Source organism: Odocoileus virginianus, chromosome 12 (assembly GCF_023699985.2).
Source record: "Odocoileus virginianus isolate 20LAN1187 ecotype Illinois chromosome 12, Ovbor_1.2, whole genome shotgun sequence".
Lineage (NCBI taxonomy): Eukaryota > Metazoa > Chordata > Mammalia > Artiodactyla > Cervidae > Odocoileus > Odocoileus virginianus.
In genome coordinates, this window is record NC_069685.1 from 33,071,788 (window position 1) to 33,089,459 (window position 17,672).

At 35.1% G+C, this 17,672-nt stretch overlaps 1 protein-coding gene across 7 annotated transcripts in view; it reads right to left on the reverse strand.

The window, feature by feature from the left end:
- The window catches only part of BLTP1 (bridge-like lipid transfer protein family member 1), a 198,188-nt gene that overhangs the window by 153,430 nt on the left and 27,086 nt on the right, over positions 1–17,672 (reverse strand). For all 7 annotated transcript variants that reach the window (XM_070474895.1, XM_070474896.1, XM_070474897.1 and 4 more), the window contains exons 7-11: positions 14,254–14,440; positions 9,386–9,467; positions 8,589–8,782; positions 6,501–6,580; positions 4,452–4,602 (exon numbers count right to left, since the gene is read on the reverse strand). In XM_070474895.1, the coding sequence (XP_070330996.1) occupies positions 4,452–4,602; positions 6,501–6,580; positions 8,589–8,782; positions 9,386–9,467; positions 14,254–14,440 (694 nt within the window). The remainder of the gene's footprint in view (positions 1–4,451; positions 4,603–6,500; positions 6,581–8,588; positions 8,783–9,385; positions 9,468–14,253; positions 14,441–17,672) is intronic.

The window sequence follows — 17,672 nt, forward strand, 5'->3', positions numbered from 1 at the left end:
GCTGCTTGGAATGAACAGAGAAAAATTAGATGAACAGAACCAAATTGCAAACTGATTGATTTTAGACTTTAAACTGTTATCATTAACAACATTTAAAGAAAATTAAATTTATAAATGTTTTGGTGAAGACACACAAATATATATAACTAAGATATTAAAGACAAAGAATCCATCTGATCATTAGATGATCAGGGACTAAAAAATGGGCAGCAGCATTCAATGAAAAGAGCAGTAGACTTGAAGGGTTGCTTTGAATCTTGGCTCCAGATGGTACAGCTTCATTATCTTGCCCAAATCACTGAACCTCTCCGCATCTCCATTCTTTCACAGGTATAACCAGTTCACCACACTTGTCCTTGTGTTTCTCACTGAGTTGTGAAACTATAAATGAAAGCACTTAAGTGCTAAGTTGCTTCAGTCATGTCTGAATCTCTGCGACCCCATGGACTGTAACCTGCAAGGCTCTTCTTTCATGGAATTCTCCAGGCAAGAATACTAGAGTGGGTTGCTATGTCCTCCTCCAGGGGATATTCCTACCCCAGAGACCAAACCCATGTCTCTAGTGTCTCCTTCACTGGCAGGCTGATTCTTTACCACTAGCACCACCTGGAAAGCCCTGAAAGCACTTAAGTGAAAGCAATAAAAGGCCAGAAAATGTCAGGAATATTAGCATTATTATAGTTTATCATTAAAGAGTAAGTACAAATTTATAAAGTTTGGATTTCAACTGTCATGAAAACACTTAAAAAGAAAAGCTGAATATCTTAAAGATTGAGAAAATCATGTAAAGGTGACAGACATAAAAAATCTATAAGCTAAATAAGGTCATGACAAATCAGAGGTTAAAAACATCTCTAGTGGTCCAATGGTTAAGAATCCACCTTGTAATGCAGGGGACACAGGTTCGATCCCTGGTTGGGGATCAAAGACCCCACGTGCTCCAGAGGAACTGGGCCCATTACCCACAGTTAAGACCCAATGCAGCCAAATAATATTACCAAAAAAAAAAAACAAACTCACCATGCTGAGTAAACTATCCAATAATAAAACAGGTGAGATCTTCTCCTACCTTTTTTACACTAACAGATAAATGTTTAAAAAAACTGACCTAATTAACATTTCTGATAACAGTTCATATTTGTTTAGAAACTCAATATGGGGAAGGAGTAAAGGAAATGGCTACAGAAAAGGAAATGCACAATTTGAGTATGTAAGAGAGGAGATAAGTACTATTGCTACTCACAAAAGGAAACTAAACTCAAATGATAAATTTTTCTTCTTTCTTTTTAATAAATCTGAATGCTTTTGTTAAGTTCAGGTTAAGAAATGTATTGCTGTTCTCTCGTAGCAGTGGCAGGACTAACAGAATGGAGTTGGTAAAAACAACTGGTTTTTTTACATGATCTTCAGTATCATTTCTCTATGACTATATGCTAAAGGAATTTTGGCTTGGATTTTCATGTAAATATAGCCTAATACTTTTTCTTAATGCATTAAAATTAAATACAACTTAAGAAGAATTGTACTTTATTCAAATGCTAAAATGCAAAAATATTTTATGTGTCTGTGTTAAAGCATTGCTTTAATTTTTTCCTTTCAAATATAACTGTTACTGAATGGAATGTAGAGCTCCTCACTTTCAACTATTCCACAGAAAAAGCAGCATGGTTTACTGTATGAAAAATTTTATCATCAAAGGAAAATTTAAATCCAATAATTTGAAAAATATTTGTTTCCTAACCTGAAATTTTAAGCTGTTTACTTCAACTCTACAGATCTAACTCAGAACTTAAGTATCATATTAGTATATTGCAAGTTTTCAACTAACATACTTAATTACACATTTACCATTCAACTGTTATTTAAATAGCTACTTAATGGAACAGGTATGCCTATATACTAGAGATACCAAGGTTAAAAGAATGTAGTACTTGACAAAGTATATAATTTTAATAATGCTGGGCAGAAATCACTTTTTAAAACAATAGTCAGTATATCAAGTCAGAATCAGCACTCTCATATCTGCCTCTGCAACAGTTTAGCTTGTATTTTCTTTTTTTGTTTGTTTTTTTTAGCTTGTATTTTCCATTCAAGCTAGTTTATGAAAAACTAAACTAGCTTTAACCAATGTATATTTACATAAAAATTTAGATGTTCTCTCTTAAATAGTGGTAAATGACACCTCCTATGTTTAAAATTCTTCAGTAAATATAGATGTTCATAATATATTAAAGATAAGAAAACTCCTTCAAAATCAATAGAATAACTAAGAAATAAAAAAACCCTTTTTACCTTTCAGGGACTACCCATTACCTCCAGTATAAAACCTAGGAATCTCTTAGCAACCTACAGAGCTTATTAAGACAATTCTAGACTTCATCATGCATTTGAAGGACTCCTCCCTTGCTTTGACTATTCCTTCCTTCCTTCCTTTACTGGCTAATTCTTACTTATTTTTCAAAACTCAACTCACATATTACCACAACCAAAAAGCATTCTCCAATTCTCTCCTCTTCAATATGAGTTATGAACCTGTTATGAGCTAAACTCTGTCCCCTTAAAATTCATATGTCCTATCTTCAGAGGAACCAGAGATCAAATTGCCAACATCTGTTGGATCATTGAAAAAGCAAGAAATCTCCAGAAAAACATCTATTTGTGCTTTATTGACTATGCCAAAGCCTTTGACTGTGTGGATCACAATAAACTGTGGAAAATTCTGAAAGAGATGGGAATACCGGACCACCTGACACACCTCTTGAGAAACATGCAGGTCAGGAAGCAACAGTTAGAACTGGACATGGAACAACAGACTGGTTCCAAATAGGAAAAGGAGTATGTCAATGCTGTATATTGTCACCCTGCTTATTTAATGCATATGCAGAGTACATCATGAGAAACGCTGGGCTGGAAGAAGCACAAGCTGGAATCAAGATTGCCGGGAGAAATATCAATAACCTCAGATATGTGGATGACACCACCCTTATGGCAGAAAGTGAAGAGGAACTACAAAGCCTCTTGATGAAACTGAAAGAGGAGAGTGAAAAAGTTGGCTTAAAGCTCAACATTCAGAAAACTAAGATCATGGCATCTGGTCCCTTCACTTCATGGGAAATAGATGGGGAAACAGTGTCACACTTTATTTTTGGGGGCTCCAAAATCACTGCAGATGGTGACTGCAGCCATGAAATTAAAAGATGCTTACTCCTTGGAAGGAAAGTTATGACAACCTAGATAGCATATTAAAAGGCAGAGACATTACTTTGCCAACAAAGGTCCGTCTAGTCAAGACTATGGTTTTTCCAGTGGTCATGTATGGATGTGAGAGTTGGACTGTGAAGAAGGCTGAGTGCCGAAAAATTGATGCTTTTGAACTGTGGTGTTGGAGAAGACTCTTGAGAGTCCCTTGGACTGCAAGGATAACCAACCAGTCCATCCTAAAGGAGATCAGTCCCAGGTGTTCTTTGGAAGGACTGATGCTAAAGCTGAAACTCCAATACTTTGGCCACCTGATGCGAAGAGTTGACTCATTGGAAAAGACCCTGATGCTGGGAGGGACTGGGGCAGGAGGAGAAGGGGACAACAGAGGATAAGATGGCTGGATGGCATCACCAACTTGATGGACATGAATTTGAGTAAACTCCGGGAGTTGGTGATGGACAGGGAGGCCTGGCGTGCTGTGGTTCATGGGGTCGCAAAGAGTCGGACACGACTGAGTGACTGAACTAAATCTTCAGTACCTCAGAATTAGCTATAGTTAGACAGTCTTTAGAGAATTAAGTTAAAAAGAGATCAATAGGGTGGACCCTAGCCCAGTATGTCTGGCGTTCTTCTAAGAAGAGGAAATCTGGACACAGAGACCTATAAAACATATTAAGAGGGAAGATCATGTGAATATACAGAATGACCATCTATAGCCCAAGGAGACAGGCCTTGAACACATCCTTCCCTCATGGCCCTCAGAAGGAACCAATCCTGCCAACACCCTGGTCTTAGAATTCTAACCATCAGAACTATGAGAAATTTCTGCTGTTTAAGCCACAAAGTCACTGGTACTTTGTTATGGCAGCCTTAGTAAACTAACACAGTGCTTTTCTAAGCTCTTCATCTTAATAAAACTCTTTTGTTTCTTTTTCCCTAAACTCAACTTTTAGCTCTGAATCTCCATAATCCTAACAATCCCTGGCATATTCACTGATTAAATACAAAAGAAAAAGTCAATGAACCAATAATACGCTGCTCATTCACCACTTTTCTAATGAATTAGCTCCTCCTTTAGAACAAACTTGCCTATATCAATTGTTTTACAAATTATTTGGATCAAAATGTTCAGTGATATCTTACCTTGTCATAATAAAATAGCTTATAAAAACACTGAGCTAGTTTTTAATAAAAATTATAGCATTTTCCCAATACATTTGACTTAGTAGAAATATAATTTAATCAAGTACCTCTGCCTATCAGCCCATGGCCCATAGTTGAAATCTGTTCCTTTACCACAAACTATATCCAATCCCCAACATGGAGGCAAGTCTTGTAATTTGCAATCTTCAGTGCTTATTTCTCCTTCAATATTTTCTTCTGTTTCTTCTGGAACAAGTCCTATATTGCAGAATATACAATATGAAGGTAGCTACTTAAAATAACCATTAAAAGGCTTCCCTAGATCAATGGTTCTAAAAATTTTTTGATCTAAGGAATCCTATACACACTAAAAAATTATTGAGGACACCAAAGTAGGAAATTTTTTTGTATTATATGTATAAAATTTTACTGAATTTAAAGTTTGAATTGAGCAATATTTTAAAATTTATTTTTAAATAAAACTCATTACATGTTGACAAAACCAAATGTCTAAGATTTACTGAAAATATGATGCAAAAAAACTACATTTTAATGAAAATATAAAACTTTAATTTTTACTTAAAATATTAAATAATTACTACTTTCTAAAACAAATTAGTAAGAAACATTGGCATTGTTTTTATCTTGGCAAATCTCTTAAATATTGAGCATAATAGAAAACAAGTGAATTCTCATAGTTGTTTCTGCATTTAATCTTGTTACTCAAGAATCTGAAGAAAATCTAGCCTCATACAAATAGAAAAGGGAGGACTATTTCAACTGCTTTTTCAGATAATTTTGGATATTCTTTGACACTACACCAAATTTCAACAAGTGGTAATTTCTTAAGAGAATACTTGCAATGTGGAATCTGAAATTATATTTCTGAACTTTCATATTCTGATATATTAAAATTTATTGATCACCTTTGCACTTTGAATAAATCTTTTACAGACATCATGAATTGATCATTTGGAAAATATGGGTTCACTGAAACATGCATACTTTTCCCAAACAGACAAATTTCATTATTAAATATTTAAAAATTCATATTGTTAATATCACTGGTAGTCTCATCAGAAGTCATCAAGCTCACAGTGGCAGACTCAAATTTTTCAAAATTCTAATTTTCACATGAAAGCACAAAACCATAGTTTGTCTCTAGTTGCTCTTTCAAGCAAAACTGGTGTTCCTTAAAAAGTGCGAACAATTCAGCTTGGAACTCAATCACACAGTGATTTTCCTCAAAACATCAGTGTACTCTGATATGGGGCAGAAGTACATTATGTGTACTTACTTTAATAAGTGAATATTTAAAAGTTTACTCAAGGGTCAAGATTTGATAAAAGTAATTTTTACTGCTTAATCAAAGACACAGTAAAGTATACTGGCATCTGTTGTTATTGCAAATGTGTGGCAGTGAAAAAAGACAAGAGATTACTGCTATAGTTTGGAAATCACTGCCTTTGATTCATGCTAAAGCACCAGTAGTTTTGTCCACCATAACTTTTACATCATCAGTTCAACATGACAAAAAAAACGGCAAATAACATGCTATTTCTGAAAATAGTCTGACCTCATAAACCTCCTGAAAGGTATGAAAATGAGAATTAGGAAAAAATGACTAGAAATCCAATATTTAGCTACTTTATAAAACTGAGACCACCTGTGAAGCACTATGACTAGCTAGACTTCAATCCTTAAACTTCAAGCCTCAAATCTAACTCAGTGTGACTTTTTTCCCCTAAGTCAGCATGAACCATTTTAACGACCACCACATTCTCTAATGGCTTTCACTCATGGTCGTCTGTATTCACAATTTCTGAAGTGCACTTGCAAAAATGGAATCTGAAGAAAGATTACTATATTGTTCTTTTTTGATATGAAATACTGAAGTATTAATATTCAACTTTAGATGAATGACACAGATATTCTTTAGGTAGGCATTCTCACATGCACATTTACCATTATTGATGCTTACTTATATCCTAAGTAAAGATACTTAAACAATATTATTTATTTAAATAATAATTTAAAATATAATTAATTATAAATTATATTGATTATATTAAATAATAATAATATTAAATAATATTTTGTATATTTCATAGAAGAAACAGAATTGTAGCTATAAAACATATTTTAAAAAATAATACCTGGCTCATCCATGTAATAGTAGATGTCAACATCATTTGACTGCATCACCACAAAACCTTCTCCCATTAATCTTGGTGGTCTACACAAAGGAAGGAAGAAGGAAAACTAAGTACATCTCCAGAATATAAAATGTTTGGTATTTTAATGAATGCTGGTAATAGGTAAAAGCAAAAAAAGAAAAAAGAAAGAACACTAAAAAGCAATCAAGTGTAGCATCTTGAAAAGGGAAAACATCTTTCACATTTACAGTAAATTGTTCCATAACTGCTTTCTATATTAGAGTATTTAAAAAATGGGCACTGAAAAATTTTTGATCAGTAAACTGCTTTAAGAAAGAAAACCATGTTTTGCATTTTTCATTTTGTTTTGAACAAGAGAAATCAATTTAAAACAAAGCTTAATTAAATACAATGAAGAACAATGTTCACTGGAATAGAATGAGCATATTCTGCATTTGCAACAATAAGTTTAAAATTAGACTTCGAATTCAACCAATTTATAATAATACTATAAAACTGATTGAGAAATATCACCTTATATACTGTAAAATAAAGTATAACCTTTTAGAAACATTAAATAAGAAAAAAATCTTGTCATTTTCAACAACCTTATATTATCTATTTTCAAGAATACTTAGTTAAAAAAAAAAAACAAGAATACTTAGTTGATCAACTTGAAATAAATTGAAATAAATTTAAAGCACACATCTTGAACTCATTCTGGAATGAGTGTTTCTGTGCCATCAAACCATTTCCCACTCACTTTAATTTAACAACCTTTATCTTTGTCATATACCACAATATCTTCCTTCCATATCAAAATTAACATCTTAATCATGAGATAATATAGCACATACAAATTCAACAGTCTTCTTCTAAATGTATACTAAATCATAAAGTTTAGCATTTAATTTCATCATACAATCTCCACGCTTACTTTTGAAGAGTGAAAAATATAGCTTTAATTCTTCTTACAAAAACAGTGGGACTGTTTTTCACTTTACTCTCTAGTAATTTTCACAAAATCCGGGATTTATTTTTTCAGTATTACACCTTGTACCCATAAATACAGAACTGTGTGCACAGAATACATTCCAAGATGCTTAGCAAATGCAGTGATCTGAAGAGTGAAACCAGGTAGATCCACAGCCTACCTGGTACACAAGCAGAGAAAATGACTATGTCACTCTAGCCAAGCCCTAGAAAATCTAATCGCAAGCTATTCAAAAGCTGGAACTAAAAAGGAAGAATCATGCTTCTCATAACCTCAAACCTTATACTGCCTACACACAAAGCTAAAAGCTGAGACACAGCAGAAACTCATCATATGAGTACTTTCATTATACAAATTTAACCACAGAGATTCCTTCACAAAAAACAACAGAGATTGAGAATAATAAAAATTAAAAGAGCCCTAATATAACTCATGAGCATGTGGACTGGAGTCAGATGGGATATATGCGTCTGCTGTTAACTGAGGGTCACAGTCCTCTAGAATGGAAGCATCCCACCACAATGAGAGCTCTAGTGTGCATCATTACAATATGTCTCCTAAATGCAGGCAGCCTCTTCAATGAAGGAAAGTAAATCTGGAAAGCTAGGTGGAAAACTGACTGGGACTTAAATGTCAAACAAGCCCCAAAACTGTCTTAACTCCATCAGTTTTCTGAGATTAATTTTGATTTCATTTTCAACTTTTCATTAACTCAAATGGTATTTCACCATAATGAATTTGTTAAATTTACTATTCATCCATCTCTTCTGGAAGTAAAAACCTACCTGTAAAGTGTATTTTCTAACATACAAACATCGAGGCTTAACTGCCCAAAATAAATTTCCCAAATACTCTAAGAAAAGGATAGAAAAATTATAGTTATAAATTTGTAGAAAAAATATTTAAATAGGAGTATACCAACGGATAAACTCCATTTATATTATAAAGCAGGAATACTATCAACTGATTTAATATAGAGATAAAACTAATTATTGCCAAACTTACAGCAAAGAAATTAAAAGGATACTAAAGATTCTAAATGATAGTTATATTACATATAAAGAAGTTATCTGTTATTTTTATGACTTTCTTACTCATCATTTTGAAGACCAACATATCTTGGACTAGGAACAAGCATGACTCGAACATTTTCAAGCTTTCCTTTCACAATGTGCATGAACTGGTCAAGATGACTGGAAGGTGGTTTTGTAGTATAAGTTAAGAAAGCATCATCAAAGTTGATGCACAGAGTTTGAGGTTGGTAATGATTTCCAAAGGCCAAACGCCCCTAAAAAAAAAACAGATAAAGAGATACTATGCCATGCTATCTAGGACATTTTTTTTTTCCTTAGCTGACCGAATAACAAGCATTTTCAAGCAACTACTAAATAATTCCATTTTAGCAGTAAATAATACTATTTAGGTTGCTCCATTTTGGCTTCCCAGATGATTCAGTGCTAAAGAATCCACCTGCCAATGCAGGAGCAGATTCGACTCCTGGATCAGGAAGATTCCCTGGGGAAGAAAATGGCAACCCACTCCAGTATTCTGGAGAAACACTGGAAAAATCCAGTGGACAGAGGAGGACTGGCAGGCCATAGTTCATGGGGTCGCAAAGAGTCAGACATGACTGACCACACATGCACACCAATCAATTTGGACCAGTGTTTAAAGAAATGCAAGCACCTGTGAATAAATAAGCAGGCTTTAAGGTGTACATATTTGTGCTAAAATGGTCTTGGTGTTGAAATAGTTCTTTCACTAAACAAAAAATGTAGCCCAGAAACTACATAATTACTTTTTGTTCTTAAGTGAAACTGTATCCGCAAAATTAAAAGGTTCTGCTATTGGGTAATAGCATCAATTATCAACTATAGCAGAATTTACTTACTGTGCTCACATTGACCTTTATGACAGGAATAAGTGATCTCCATGAAGATGTAGGGTCTTGAGATTCTGTTTTTACTTTAACTCTAAAAAGAAAAAACAAAAATTGACATATATGAGAAAATGAGAATAAGTACCTGAGAATACTGTTGACTTTCTCACAATACACATCATTAATATCAGCTGTACCTTTACAAATATAGCTAAAGACTATTCAGTAACAAAACAAGGACTATCTAACGGAACACTGATATCCCTAAAATGTCTCATAAAATGGACTATTATCACATATCAGTTTTTACATAAGAAGCTATAACAGAAAAGCATATTTTTAGAATGGCAAACTTTAATGACAAAAGTCTAAATTTTCATGTGCTGTCATTATATCTATCATTATGTCCATGACACGAAAATGTAACATTTTACAAAACAGCAAAAATTATAATTAAAACAAAAATGACCAAGATACAAGTCACTTAGATGTTTTAAGTGTTTCAAGTACTTCTAACAGTTCAGCTTATCCTTTTCTTTCCCTACTCCCACCACTTGGTGACAAAATAATTTTCTTTTAATAAAATTAAAAAATATAGACCAAGAGTTAAAAAAAAAAAAAAGAAATTCAGTTCAGTTCAGTCACTCAGTCATGTCCAACTCTTTGCGACCCCATGGACCACAGCATGCCAGGCCTCCCTATCTATCACCAATTCCTGGAGTTTACCCAAACTCATGTCTACTGAGTCGGTGATGCCATCCAGCCATCTCATCCTCTGTCATCCCCTTCTCCTCCTGCCTTCAATCTTTCCCAGAACCAGGGTCTTTTCAAATGAATCAGCTCTTCGCATCAGGTGACAAAAGTACTGGAATTTCAGATTCCAATGAACACTCAAGACTGACTTCCTTTAGGATGGAGTGGTTGGATCTCCAAGCAATACAAGGGACTCTCAAGAGTCTTCTCCAACACCACAGTTCCAAAGCATCAATTCTTCGGTGCTCAGCATTCTTCATAGTCCAACTCTCACATCCATATGTGACTACTGGAAAAATCACAGCCTTGACTAGACAGACCTTTGTTGGCAAAGTAATGTGTCTGCTTTTTAATATGTTGTCCAGGTTGGTCATAACTTTCCTTCCAAAGAAACTGGCCACACACAAAGTACACAAAATTCAAGAAATGAAAAATTCACAGCAATTAACTAAAGATTTCATTTGAAAACTTGAGGCACATCTCTTTAATAATTCGGTAACTCCTAAATCATACTTCTAGAGCTTTATTTGTAAGGTGGCCCTCAGTGCTTATCAGAGAAGGCAATGACATCCCACTCCAATACTCTTGCTTGGAAAATCCCATGGACGGAGGAGCTTGGTAGGCTGCAGTCCATGGGGTTGTGAAGAATCAGACACAACGGAGCAACTTCGTGCATTGGAGAAGGAAATGGCAACCCACTCCAGTGTTCTTCCCTGGAGAATCCCATGGATGGCAGAACCTGGTGGGCTGCCATCTATGGGGTCGCACAGAGTCAGACACAACTGAAGCAACTTAGCAGCAGCAGCAGCCTCAGTGCTTAAAACTAAACTCAAAACTAACCTCACAACCAGCCCCTAACCTCTTTCTCCAAGGTTTCCTGCGTGCATGCCAAGTTGCTTCAGTCATGTCTAACTCTCTGCAACCCTATGGACTGTAGCCATCCAGGCTCCTCTGTCCGTGGGATTCTCCAGGCAAGAATCCTGGAGTGGGTTGCCATGCCCTCTCCTCCAGGTGAACTACCCGACCCAGGGATCCAACCTGGGTCAATCTGCATTGCAGGCAGATTGTTTACCACTCACGCCACCTGGGAAGCCAACTAAGCGTGTTGTTCTCCAGTCGCTCAGCCGTGTCCAACTGTTTGTGAGCCCATGGACTGCAGCACGCCAGGCTTCCCTGTCCTTCATCATCTCCCAGAGCTTGCTCAAACTCATATCGAATCGGTGATGCCATCCATCTTGTCCTTTGTCATCCCTTCTCCTAAAACTAAGCATGACCACTGTTTAAATTAGAAATTTGGATTCATTGTTGACAGGCTCTTCTTATTCATTCTCCACATATACTCCATCATCTCCTAAGCATCAATTTGCCTAAGGGTATCTGGAATCCATCCACTTTTCTCCCTTCCTCTTGCTGACAAGCCAGCTGATGATCATCTCTACCCTGAACTGTTATAACATCCTTTTATCTTGTCTCCCTGCCTCCAGTCTTACTTCCCTCCAATCATAACACAGCACTGCTGACCTGGGGTAAGGCCACATTTCTAACAGCGAATCCTGCTAACCATGTTAGTTTAATTTATCCCCACCTCAAGTAATCCACTCCAGCCTCAGTAACAACTTCTCTATTGTATATGACATTTCTTCTCCATGACCCTGCATCTCCTTCTCTGCTTAAGTCATTTATGCTTAAGGCTTCAAACTTTTCTGATCCTTCTGTATGTGCCCAGAGAATTGTTTTGTCCCTGTTATATTTCTTGCACTAAAATTGTCTATTACGTGTTCGAATTCCCATAGTAGGTTGTAAATTCCCCCAAGAAGTTGTCATATTCTATCTCCAGTACCTAAGCTCAGTGCCTGGGACATAATATGCATTACATATTTAACTGAGAAATAAACATCCTCATCATCTACTTTAAAAAAAAAAAAAAAGGTGGCTTCCCTGGTGGTCCAGTGGTTAAGGGGTCCGCCTTGCAATGTAGAGGATTTTGGTTTGAGCTCTCACCCAGGATGATCCCATATGCCTCAGACCAACTAAGCCTGTGTACCACAACTACTGAACCTGAGCTCTAGAGCCTATGCACCACAACTCCTGAAGTCTGCGTGCCGTGGAACCTGTGCCCTACAAGAGAAGCCACTGAAATGAGAAGCCCAGGCACTGCAACTAGAAAAAGCTCACATGCAGCAATGCAGACCCAACACAGCCATACATAAATTAATTAATCTAAAAAAACACAAAAACTATTTTGTGTACAAGGCTGCTTCAACATTCAAAAATCAACAGCCTATAAGTGAAAAATCAAAGGCTCGTACCAAGAGATACAAAAAAATTTGACAAAATCCAACGCTTACTCATGATTAAAACCTCGTGGTAAACTATGAATAGAGGGGAATTTCCTCAACTTGATAAAGAATATCTACCAAAAAAACTACAGTTAATATCATACTTAATAGTGAGAAACCCGAAGTTTTCCCACAAAGACTAGGTACAAAGCAAGGATGTTCCTTGTCATCACTCTTCTCCAAATTTATACTAGAAGTGTTCTAGCTACTGCAATAAGATTAAAAAAAAAAAAGGAAATAAAAGGTATACAGACTGGGAAGGAAGAAATAGATGAAATAAGAGTCTTTCCTTGAAGCTGACACAATCATCCATGTAGAAAAATTGCAAAGAAGTAACCAAAAATAGTCTTAGAACTAATGAGTAACTACAGCAAGGTTGCAAGATACAAGATTAGTAATATACAAATATCAATCACTTTCCTATGTAATAGTAATGAGCAAATGGATTTTGAAATTTAAAACATATTACTATACTTTACCACCACAGAAAATTAAATACTTGGGTGTATATTTAACAATTTTTATATAAGATCTATGTAAGGAAAACTATAAAACTCTTATGAAAGATATCAAAGAGAACTAAATAATTAGACAGACATTCCATGTTCATTGATAGGAAGACACAATACTGTCAAGATGTCAAGTCTTCCCAACTTGATTTATAGATTCAATGCAATCCCTATTGAAATCTCAACAAGCTATTCTGTGAATGTCGGCAAATGGATTCTAAAGTTTATTTGAAGAAGCAGAAGATCAAGAATAGCCAAGAAAATAATGAAGGAGAAAAGCAAAGTTGGAGGAATGACATCAGTTAATTTCAAGACTTAACCACAAAGCTACAGAAATCAACACACTGTGGTATTGGTGAAAGAAAATGAATAGGTCAATGAAACAGAACCCAGAACCTAGAAACCAATAAAATTGAATTATGTAATTGTATATGCACCTTAACTATGTATATGTATTTTTAGACTTGTGAGTGATAGTTGCTCAGTCATGCCTGACTCTTTGCAACCCCATGGACTGTAGCCTGACAGGCTCCTCTGTTCATGGAATTCTCCAGGCAAGATTACTGGAGTGGGTTGCCATTTCCTTCTCCAAGGGATCTTCCCGACCCAGGGATCCTGGATTGCAGGACAGTCTTTACCATCTGAACCACCAGGGAAGCCTACTATTAAGAGACATTTCTAAGTATAAAGATAGGTCAACTTAAAAAGTATCAGCAGATACATGCTTGACTTTATCTTATAATCTATAGACAATACATTAGAACATGTAATGAATCCATATACCTTTTCCAAAAGAATACCCAAGACAGAAGTAGCAATAAAGTTATAAATGAAAGTCATCAATCATATGAAATTAGATGAAGCTTTTCTTTCTCAAAGAGACGGAGACTGGGCAAGTGGTCAGGAAGGAAATACAATGTGCTTTTAACTTTGCATGAAAAATAATGTTTAGACTTACGTGTGTGTATTTAAAATAATAAAAAACAAATTGATAGCAGTAGTTATCAACCCAAGAGAAGTAGAACTGGTAAGCACAGCAGACTGGACAGCTTAAGCTGAGAGCTAATCTTTTTACATAATTCTATATATTTTACATAATTCTAGTCTATATTATTCTATATAACTTTTAAAGAATTTTATAATTACTTATGAGAATAAAAGTTCTAGTTAATCTACAAAGAAAGATTAGGCTGTGCTCAGGTGAACAGCGTTAATACTCCTCTAATAAAAGCAGATGTTTAAATGTTGGAGATTAATAAAGTTCAAGTGTGACATCAACCTTTCGATTTTGGACTGGGTTCTTGCTCTTCCATTTTCTCGTGTTTTATCATCTTCTTTCTTGGGTGGAATTATTGTTGGCTCCAAACCAAACAATTCTTGAAGATGTCCATAAAGATCCGAACGATTATACACATGAAATTCAAAGTCATTGACTGTGATGTATAATCTAGTTTCTGCTTTTGGATCTAAAGATATCAATTACAAAAAAAAAAAAAAAGTTTTTAGTCAATTTTTTAAAAACTTTGCTAAAGTTTTAAGTCAAATCCTTTTCCAAAGTTAAAGTAACTCAAATGATTTTAAAATAGAATTCTATGATAAAAGGGAATTATACTTTAAAAGCAATAAAACATTGACAAAACAAAGAAAAAAAGCTGATGCCACTATAGTATTTCAGCTTGGCATTCCAAAACAATCTGAATTTCTACATCCCAGTTGTATAACAACAAAAAGATTTTATGCCAAGAAGAGCACATGCCATTTACAGAGTAAAACTTTACCCCAATATGCCATAAGTGTATACTAAAATATACATAGTAAAATGTTCAAGTTATAATGCATTAAAATATCACACTAGTATTTGAACTTGTGCATCATAGACACTACGACTTTATAAATAATAGTTTGTTTTTAAAAACTGCACAAAATTAATCAAAGATTTCAAGAACTGTAGGCTCAAATAATAACCTCAAATAAAAGATGTAACTGTATTAAAACATTCAGGCAAGACAAAATAATAGTTTAGCCATTACACAAAGTCAAGGACCTTTAGTTCTTCCTCAAGAGCTACAGATAATATTCTGAGCCATGTCCTCTGAACTCTTCTGCAGATACTGAATCCCCTATAACAGGGAAGAAGTTAACTGTATGCTGTCTACTAGTACACAGACCGCAGACCAGCTGGAACCAGAAGGGTGATGACGCTGACTCTCCATTACCCCACCACCAACCAACCAATGAGAAGAATGTCTGTGAGCTGATCACACCCTGCCCTTTAAACACTATAAGACTCTCTCCAAAGTGGGACACACAGTCTTGAGGGCATTAGCCCCCCTAGGCTGGCAAAGCAATGAAATTATTTCTCTCTACTTCACCCAAAACTCTGACTCTGAGATTTAATCCAGCACCAGTATACAGAGGCCAAATTTCAGCAACACACATATACAGCTTCTTTGGGGGAAAAAAAGTTGGGAAAACCTACACTAGATTCTCCAGGAACTAGAAAAAGACAGTAAATAAACAGTAGAAAGGATGTAAGGCTGAATTCCTGTAACACTGTTTACAAATGCTATGATCTAAGGCAGTACATTAACCACCCTTAGCCTCATTCTCTCTATAAAATGAGAATACCTCTAGCTACCTGTAGGATGATTACACCATAAATACTAGTTCCCTTGCCTTAGCAGGTCAAATTCTTACTAGTCATATTGATTTATAACAAATCTTCTTCTCTTTAAATAATCTTTCATTTCATAGTGTGATATAATGTTCACTGTAATAAAAACAGTTCATCTCTACTGAACAGTTGCTATGTTCCAGGTACTGTTCCAGGTACTTTACTCATAGAATTTCATTTAATCCTCACAACAAACCTAGCAGTCAGAGCCCAAGATTATATAACTCAGAGGAAGACTAAAATCCAGGTCTCTATAATACTGGTTCTGAAACACAAACTAAAATTACTTATCAATTTTATCAATAAATATAATGGTTATTTCAAAAGCAAAAATGTTATTAACCGCTGAAAACAAAAATGTTGTCAAAAGGGTCCAGGTATTTCTTTGCATTTTACAAAAAACTGATCAACAGTCATAACTTAAATGCAGTATTTAATTGTTAAATTCTGGTAATACTAGATTTCTCACTGACATTTCTCTCTCCTGGAAATTTTAAAAGCAGTTTTTAGGTTTCATTCACTCTGATGACACTTGGAGTCACACAGAAAATTTTATTCAATACGTAATTTAAGAAAGGTATAATCAACTGGCTCTTTTAAATCTCTCCACATTAATAATGTTCTACCCTTGAAGGCAGAAATCTTCTTCTCATACTTCTTGTTATCTAACATTCATATAATGAGCTTCCCAAATTCATTTGTTAATAAATTCATTGTTACTCAGTCACTAAGTTGTGTCCAACTCTTTGCGACCCCAAGGACTGTTGCACACCAGGCTCCTCTGTCCTCCACTATCTCCCGGGGTTTGCTCAAACTCATGTCCATTGATTCAGTGATGTTATCTAACAATCTCGTCCTCTGTCACCCCCGTCTCTTCCTGCCCTCAATCTTTCCCAGCATCACAGTCTTTTCCAATGAGTGGGCTGTTCGCATCAGAGCTTCAGTTTTAGCATCAGTCTGATGAATATTCAGGGTTAATTTCCTTTAGGATTGACCAGTTTGATCTCCTTACTGTCCAAGGGACTCTCAAGAGTCTTTTCCAGTACCACAGTGTGAAAGCATCAATTCTTTGGCACTAAGACTTCTCTATGGTCCAACTCTCACATCTGTATATGACTACTGGAAAAATCATGGCCTTGACTATATGGACCTTTCTTGGCAAAGTGATGTCTCTGCTTTTTAATACAATGTCAAGGTTTGTCATAGCTTTCCTTCCAAGGAGTAAGCATCACCCAATAGATTTAAGTATAGACAGAAAAGGCTCTTAACAGGCAGTTAATTTATGGAGGAAAAAAGTAAATCAACGTTGTAGAACAGTGTAAGTCTTCTGAACAAATAGCTAATTAAGACTTATTTTCCAAAGGGAAATCAGAAAAAAGGCACTATTTAATTATGTAATTGCGACACATGTTATTTGTAGTAAAAAAATCTAAAGTACAGAAGTGCTACCAAGGCCTTGCAATATACTCAGAATCAAGTCTACTGACCTTTTAAAAATTGTTCAGGGATTTTTATTTCCTTTATTTATTTAACAAACAAGATTTAGATGCTATAAATTTAACAGTACTAGATTATATTAGGCTAAAACTTCTAAGCAACAAAATAACAGGGACATACTTTACCATTACCTTTTCACTCCTTAATAAACTAAGAATTCCTCTGGATAAGAAGAATGCATGTCTAGCTAATCAGACTAGTATGAATTTAAACACTATGATATATCACCATATATTAAGAGGTAATTGGTCCTGCTATTTGTTTCCCAAAAGAATCCCTTAAAATTAAGTATCCTCAAAATAAAGATTTTTGATTGATATCCTTATTAAGTGGTGTTTAGTCAACAACCATGTACTACAGATCACTAGTTCATGACTTGGAAAATATTTTACAACAAATTCTATGGTAAACAAATCAGATGTATTATTTTTTTATCCTCTGTAGAGTTACACTGGACAGGTAACAACTTTAAATCTGCTCCTGGCCTAAATTATCTCACCCAAGCTCTATGGCATAATAGTTTTGCA